Source organism: Onychomys torridus, chromosome 3 (genome assembly GCF_903995425.1).
Source record: "Onychomys torridus chromosome 3, mOncTor1.1, whole genome shotgun sequence".
Classification (NCBI taxonomy): Eukaryota; Metazoa; Chordata; class Mammalia; order Rodentia; family Cricetidae; genus Onychomys; species Onychomys torridus.
In genome coordinates, this window is record NC_050445.1 from 15,363,174 (window position 1) to 15,371,341 (window position 8,168).

The following is an 8,168-nucleotide window of genomic DNA, read 5'->3' on the forward strand; positions in this document are numbered from 1 at the left end:
AGGTGTCCACGTGTGAGGAGTCAGAACGGTTGCCTCCTTCCTCCTGATGCACTGTGCCCTCTTCACTGTCCCCTCCTGGTTGGGTGTTCGTCACACAGCGGAAGGTGGCTAATGAAAGGGAGCAACATTTCTGTTTACAGGCTCTATATTTTCTTCCTTTCTTTGGATCTCTTTCAGAACAAATTGGAGCATTGGCCGATCAGCACATCATACATGTGGCATGTGGCGAGTCCCACAGTTTGGCTCTTAGTGACCAGGGCCAGCTGTTTTCTTGGGGTGCAGGCAGTGATGGCCAACTGGGACTCATGACTACTGAGGATTCGGTGGCAGTGCCCAGGTGAGAGTGTTACCCAAAGGGTTCTTGATGTTGTACTGTTTTCTTCAAGCTGTTGCTATTTCTTTTATGCTATTGATATGCCTGGTAACAACATTTGTGATACACAAACAAACAAAACCCAATCCTTTTAGAAATGTCTGCCTTAAATTATAAACATGTGAGTTGGTTCAGAACTGAATTCCTTCTGGTACTAGCCACTGGCTGGGTTCCTAGCAGTTGACGGATATGTTGACTAAAAAGGGTTCCCCTTTTGTCGCTCATACTTATTTACCTCAAACTGATGGTCAGGAAGTTTTTAATTACTTTTCTTTCCTTTTTTTGACACAGGGTCTTATTTAACCCAGGTTAGCCTTGAACTCACTATGTAGCAGAGGCTGACTCCTTGCCTGTACTTCCCAATTGTAGCTTCCTGGCCTCTGTCAGCCATAGTCTGCTCATTAGCATTTATGAAAACAGTAAATACATTAGAGATCCTAAAGATTTTGTGTGTCACAATAATCACTTCCTGAAGTAGGGATGGTAGGTAGTAGGATTTAAAAATGGGTCCAGGTGTGGGAGAATTTTTGTTTTAAACAGTGAATTCCTAAGAGTAAACCTAGTGAAAGCCCTAATAGAATTTTTTTTTTCTTTTTTGGCCAGAGCTGAGGACCGAACCCAGGGCCTTGCACTTGCCTATAGGCAAGCGCTCTACCACTGAGCTAAATCCCCAACCCCGCCCTAATAGAATTTTATCAGGCAAGATCACATGCTTAATTTTGAAAAGGTCTTTTACACAAGGTGATATTTTTAATGATGATGTTTAGTTGAGAATGTTTCTGATAATTCTGTGTGAATGCACATTTAAGAAAACGCTTCTTTGTTTTAGGTTAATACAGAAGCTGAACCAGCAGACCATATTACAAGTTTCCTGTGGCAACTGGCACTGCCTGGCCCTGGCAGCTGGTAATTTATATACATATATGCTAATGTTATGTTAATTTAAAAAGCATTCCTCGTCTGCCGTCCTGTGTTATCTAACTTGAAAGCTTTAACTGAACAGTGACATTTATCAAACAGTCTTTGTGTAGCTCATCCCCTGTTGGTAAGGTGGATGATGTAGGATGCATCATTGCTGTTTCAGTTCTTACACAAAAGAGAAGCGAGGGGCCAGGACAGCCAGTTCCCCCCGGGGGGGGGGGGGGGGGGGTTGAGCATACAGAAGTGTTAGTGGACATTGTCTTTAAAAAGCTACAGTCCATTTTCAGGCCCCATTTTACCGTCAGGAATCCAGAGAAATGTCAAATCCGCAGTAAGAGAAGTGTGAGGCAGTGTAAGGTCATGTTCCTCCTGCCAATGTCCTGCTCAGGCCTCCACCCCAGAGCTGTCCTGGGTCACAGCTGCCGCTCCTGGCAGTGTGCTCAGAGCTGAGTTCACCTTGCTCAGATGTGTGCCTGGTAACCAGCCTGTTCGCAACTGAATTTCCTTAAACCTTCAGTGTTTTCTTTAGATAAGTGTTGACAGCCTTTGAAGGGCACTAAGGCTTGAGTTTGCTTTTCTGTTTTCTAATGCTGATTTAGGCTTTGGAAATCTTAAAACACACGGTGTCTCTTCCCTTTCTCTTGGATGGATTTGGTGTGTATAGGGCAACTAATGGATAGTGTAACCGCTGGATTATCTTTGTGCATGGAGCCTGTATCATTTTGTTTATAACATCAGTTGTCCTGTTGCTATTGCAGATGGCCAGTTCTTCACATGGGGAAAGAACAGCCACGGACAGCTGGGCCTGGGGAAGGAGTTCCCCTCTCAAACCAGCCCACAGAGGGTGAGGGCTTTGGAAGGGATTCCGCTGGCTCAGGTGGCTGCAGGAGGGGCCCACAGCTTTGCCCTGTCTCTGTCAGGAGCTGTTTTTGGCTGGGGAATGAACAATGCGGGGCAGCTAGGGCTCAGTGATGAAAAAGGTATGTAAAGCCACCACCGTATGTGTTCTCCGGTTCAAAAATACATTCATATACTTGACAAATGTTTCTGTGGACCTTCTGTGTGCTGGCCTTGTGCTATGTACAGAGGGAACAGCAGTGAACAAGAGAGGACACCCTTGGCTTAGCGGAAGCCACATGCTAGTGGGTGGATGCTAATACCACACCTGTCAAGATAGAGTGGGTCCCATGGCTTTAGAATAAGCTCCCTGTTCATCACAAGTTGGTCAGGAAGGAGCTCTCTGATGAGGGCGTATTTGAGCCGAGCTCTATAGGAGACCAGGTGGGAAGTGGGACATGCAGATGACTTGGTGAGAAGTACTCCATTCAAGGGGAATAGGCACTGACCAACGTGAAGGTGAGTGATGAGGAAGCGGAGATGGAGATCGGGGAGGCTCTGGAGGCGCCACCACCAAGGACCCCAAAAGGTACAGCGAGGAGTTTGACTTCCTCAGTGAGGGGAGAAGAAATCTGAAGGGTTTTGAGGAGAGGAGTGGTCCAGTTTGTGTAGCTGTGGTGGGTCAAGAGGGCAGGGAGCTGTTTGGATTTTGTAGTGCTTGATGAGGACGCTTCTGCTCTTAGGCTGTGTGTTTGGAAACAAAGGGAAGGTTGGGAGGATCAGGTCATAATGCGTGGGGCAAGGGAAGATGAGTTGGAGCGGACAGAGAGAGTGCAGGAAATTATGAGTTAAGGTCTTGATATATTAAACTGAAATTTCGCTGGACTTTTCAAGTAGAGTTGGAGGCAGAGAGCTGAAGGTGAGTCAGGAGATATATCTCATTTAAAAGGCCAACGCGAGTCACACGCTGATGCCTAACTTGTCTTAGATCGAGAGTCTCCGTGCCACGTGAAGCTTTTACGAACACAGAAAGTCGTCTATATCAGTTGTGGAGAGGAGCACACAGCGGTTCTCACAAAGGTGAGGGCTCAGGGGCCTTGCCGTGGAGGAGGGGGCGATGGGCAGTTTCAGGTGTTACAGAGTAGCTGTGCTGGTGAATTTTTGGGCTTGGGCTTGGATTTTCTCTTTGTTGTGATTGTCCTGGGAGGAGCAGAGGGAAGACTGCTTTTTAACAATGTGCCTATGCTCTCCTCTTGGATAACTTTATAGGTTCTCCAGGTAACATTTTAAAATAGTTCAATATAAATAATAAAAGTATGGTGTACACACACGCACGCGCGCACACGCACACACACACACCACACACACACACACACACGCACACAAACACACACACGCAAAACAGCACCCGTCCTTTCTTCTTTTTAAATAATCCGTTTGAGTATATAAAAAATAGTAACTTAATTACTATTTTAAAATTATTGGGTGGTGCCTGTTGCTCCTAAAAGCATTTACATGCTAGAAAGAATGAAAATTCTTCCTTTTTTTTTTTTTTTTTTGGTGTGGTTTTGAGACAAGGTCTCATGAATCAGGCTGCTGTTTATTCTGCCATACAGAACGTACTAGAATGGTTTTGAACTCTCCTACTCCCTGCCTCCACCTCCACAGTCCTAAGTACCGGGATTTTAAGTGTGGGCCATCTAGATTGAAAATGCCTTTTTCATATTGAGGACTTGCTATCATAGATTGCTTAGCATTTATTCAAGTACAAATTTAAGATCTTTATTATGGAGTTTGTGAGGCCTCAGTTTCTTACATGTGAGTGACCCTGAAGAATCCTCTCATTTCACTTTTGTTAGCTTTAAAAAATGTTTGCCTTCTAACACATTATTGCACTTCAAAAATTATTTTGTGCAAGCGTTTTGCTTGGGTATGTGTATCATGTACATGCCTGGTACTTGTGGAGTCCAGAACAGGTCGTTGGATCCCCTGGAACTAGAGTTCCCTCTGGTTGAGAGGTTTGGGCAGTGAGGGCTGCAAACAGAACTCAGGTCCCCTGAAACAGCAGCAGGTGCTGTTCCTAAACTGCTCAGCTCACTCTCCAGCCCTACATCACTGCACTTTTAAATCGTCTATAAAATCTCCAAATGGTACCCAGTCCTTCAAGTGGTGTGGATTTTGTCCCCTAAAGCTATAGTCTTATATATATTCTTTTTCTACTTCATAAACGTTCTCAAGAAATGATGATGGCCAAGTATCAGGTGAGTGTGGTGCCTTCTACAGGCCGGTGAGATGGAACGCATGTGCAGGTTTTAGAGGATAGCCCGCAATCTCAGGTTCCAAAGTCACCCTACCCTTGTCCCCTGTTAGAGTGGAGGCGTGTTTACCTTCGGTGCTGGTTCCTGTGGACAACTTGGACATAACTCCATGAATGATGAAGTGAATCCACGAAGAGTTCTGGAGCTGATGGGCAGTGAAGTAACTCAGATTGCTTGTGGCAGGTGAGTGCCCCAAGGCGCAGAAGTAGATCTGGCAATGGGAAAGCCTGTAAGCTCACTGAACCACTATCAGTTTAGGAAATCTTTTTTTTTTTTTTTTATTCTTTATTATTTTTTTCCTTTTATAAGATAGTACTGGTTTGTATACCCTATGCTGGCCTCAAACTCTTAAACTTGTCAATATATAATGGAGGCTTCCTCCTGCTCTTCCCTGGGCGAAGGGATTATTGGCATGTGCCACAGTTCACAGCTTGGTTTAGGAAATCTCAACTGCATGATCACCTGTGTAGGGAAAGTCAGACTGTAGGAGGCATGGTAAGGAAGGGCTTTAGGTAAGCCGTCCAGCAGGAGGACACTGGGCCTCAGGGAATAGAGGGTGAGTAGCACAATGTACAGAAGAAACGAAGGAGGAATGTGACAGTTCCTTTCTGTACCAGTTCTGTTTTTCTTTCATCCTAAAGGGAGGATGTGGCAGGTTTTTCATCTCTTTCTACATGTTGCCTTCCTCCCCAAGATCAGTAGGCTTTTGTGACCCTTTGTCACAGCAATACAGTGTTATCATCTACAGTTTAGTTAGTTAACAAGCCTGCCCTGCAATTACAAGGACACAAATTTGCATTCTCACCAAGCACATTAAAAAGCCAGATTTGCAGTGTCCATCTGTAATCCCAGTGCTGTGACAGGCCGAGACAGGCACATTCCCCAAGCTTACTGGCAAGCCAGCCTAGTTTACCAAGAGACTGTCTTTAAAAAGGCTCAGAGAGAGACTGTCCTTAAAAATAAGGAGAAAATTATTTCTGGCCTACACACGTTCACACACGTGCATGTCCATATGTCCATACACATGCATAGACTCATACATGAGCAATTATAAAACACACACACACACACACACACACACACACACACACACACACCAAAGAGAAACACAAAAATCAAAGCTTCTCATGATGTTTTAAGCAAGTTTATGCTTTAGTGTTGGACTACACTCATAGCTGTCCTGGGTCTCGGCCATAGGGTAGCCATGCCTGATTGGGCATCAGAGGTTAGGAGTTGTAAAAAAACATAAGAACATAGAGAGACTGCAGAGGAATCCGTAGGACTTGCTGTGATCTCATGTGGAAGTTAAAAATCAGATTGAGTGTACATCCTGATCAGTGGAAAGTATGCTAATGCATTCATTCTTTCCCTACAGACAGCACACCCTAGCCTTTGTGCCTTCTTCTGGACTCATCTATGCATTTGGTTGTGGAGCTAGAGGTCAGCTAGGAACTGGACACACATGTAACGTTAAGTGCCCATCTCCAGTGAAGGGGTATTGGGCTGCCCACAGTGGTCAGCTTTCAGCTAGAGCCGGTAAGAGTGATTTTCATTGCAATTAATTATATTTTTAAGTAATCATAACTATTATTTTAATATGTATTTGTTACTTGTCTTGAACTATTTTGGAGGTGATAAATATGAGTTGTTTTTTGTCATCAAGTCCATGGTAAGCACTAAAAAGCAAGCTCAGGACTATTGGCCACCACTCACTTGTCAAAAGCAAAGAGCTGATCCCTCAAGATCAAAATAATTCTAGAGGTAGGATTTGAACCCAGATCTGCCTCAGTCTAAAGCCTGTGTGCTCTGGGTTCCTGTGCTCTGTTTCTGATGTCTGGTGGCAGTGGGATGAGACTTCTTTCTGAAGGTTCTCTTGAGGAGATTGGGTTGGCAGACTGTTTATTGGAGACTAAAGTAAGACAGTTATTCATACTGACCAACTTCACCCTGAAATAATGTATCCAGAGCTAGAAACTGAACTGCCCAGTTATTAAATAGAAATGTAATTTAATAATCAAATTTAATTTTGAACTTTAGACTGACAACTTAGGACTTGGTAAGTTCCCTTACTGTAACTGTTTTTGTGGAAAAGCAGAGAAAAGAGATTGATTCAGTTGGCCACACTGGGAAGAGGAGCAGTTGAGAGTCCAGTGACTCTCTCAAGTTCATCCCCTCCTTCCTGCATGCTAAGGAACTGAAGGCCAAGGAATGAGTAATCCTTGTGAACCTAGCGTAGAACATAGAGCTGCTACAAACCTGTCACTCAGTAAACACTTATGGGACAGGTATGTATGAGATGTAGGAAGCTGAAAACATAAAATAAACAAGACTGTCAGCATTAATATTTTCCAAAGCAAAAAAAAAAAAAAAAAAAAAATAGCCTGGTGTCTTCTTGGTCATTTGTAAATATCTTTCTCTAGGTGTTCTCCTCACACTTGGAATACATGTGCTTAGCAAGTGTGCTCCTGGATCTGGTAGTGCACTGCTGTGATACAGCCCTTCAGGATCACAAGTCCTAGGCCATCCTGGACTATGTAGTTACCTTTGTCTTAATCCCTTCCTCCTCCCAGACAACAATAATCGAATCAAGAAACTCAAGTTTAATTTGAAACCACAAGTTTTTTGAAATTGAATCACAATCTGGCTTGACATAAGTGGTTGTAAATGTATGCCTGTGTGCTTGACAAAATATGGTAGAAATAAGGAAATTTCCAGTGTTCATGTCATATGCTATGGACTTACGGCCCTTTGTGGTACCATGAGTCCGCAGGGGAAGGCACTGAGGAATATTACAGCTGGAGGAGGTTAGAGCTGGGGGCTGGAGTGTGTGAAGGGGATGTGTGAATGTAGATGTAGCAGTAAACAAACTGGGAAGTTTGAATATGTTTAGGTGTCTGTGTGTGTGCATGTAACAGGAGCAGTTAAAAAGAGGCCATGCTTTCAAAAGGGAGAGGGCAGGGGTGAATGCGACAGGTCTGGGAGGAGAGCAAAAGGGGGAGATGATGCAATTACATTTTAAATAAATAATAAAGAAAAGCCATTAGGTGGTCTTCAGAGTGCCCCCATGTGATGGGGTGTCTACCTGGGACTGGAAAAAGAGGTCTTTGCATTGCTAGCATCCTCCTGCAGGGGATGGAGAGGGCCACATGCAGATGTGGGACTGCCGTGCATGTTACCATTTATAGTAGTGCCCGTTTTAGAATTCAGGCCAGTGGCATGACGGAATTAGCATGAGAAGTAGAGACAAGGTCAGGGCTAGCTGGCTGTGAGGGAGGGAGGCGGGAGGGTATGGGCACTGTTTCTTACGTTTATTTGTAACTGATCTAGAAAAAATCCTAGGCAGTGATCCAGGAGGGAAGGCCTCTTCTCTGCACACAATTAAAACAGACGAGACCCCCCCCCCCCAAGTGTACTTTGGAAAATCAGAGGAGGATGGAAGGGAGCAACCACTGAAAAACAAACCGTTTGAATTTTTTTTTTTTTTAACAGATCGCTTTAAGTACCGTGTCGTTAAGCAGATCTTCTCTGGGGGGGACCAGACGTTTGTGCTTTTCTCCACATATGAGGTAACATTTTCTTTTGATTTTCACATTCACAGCAGAATGATGGTAGTCAATGTTTAATTTAATAGTTACACAAAAGCTTTGTGGCTCTTTGTTTCTACTGATTTTATCTTACTAAAAGAAACAGTCTAAGCCTTGACGTTATCTCCACTTAGC

General features: G+C 44.0%; 1 protein-coding gene across 4 annotated transcripts in view; it reads left to right on the forward strand.

Moving 5' to 3' along the window:
- Nucleotides 1-8,168, forward strand: part of Herc3 (HECT and RLD domain containing E3 ubiquitin protein ligase 3) — a 104,743-nt gene that overhangs the window by 36,654 nt on the left and 59,921 nt on the right. For all 4 annotated transcript variants that reach the window (XM_036182890.1, XM_036182889.1, XM_036182891.1 and 1 more), the window contains 7 exons: nucleotides 178-337; nucleotides 1,203-1,279; nucleotides 2,053-2,274; nucleotides 3,120-3,211; nucleotides 4,502-4,632; nucleotides 5,825-5,985; nucleotides 7,939-8,015. In XM_036182890.1, the coding sequence (XP_036038783.1) occupies nucleotides 178-337; nucleotides 1,203-1,279; nucleotides 2,053-2,274; nucleotides 3,120-3,211; nucleotides 4,502-4,632; nucleotides 5,825-5,985; nucleotides 7,939-8,015 (920 nt within the window). The remainder of the gene's footprint in view (nucleotides 1-177; nucleotides 338-1,202; nucleotides 1,280-2,052; nucleotides 2,275-3,119; nucleotides 3,212-4,501; nucleotides 4,633-5,824; nucleotides 5,986-7,938; nucleotides 8,016-8,168) is intronic.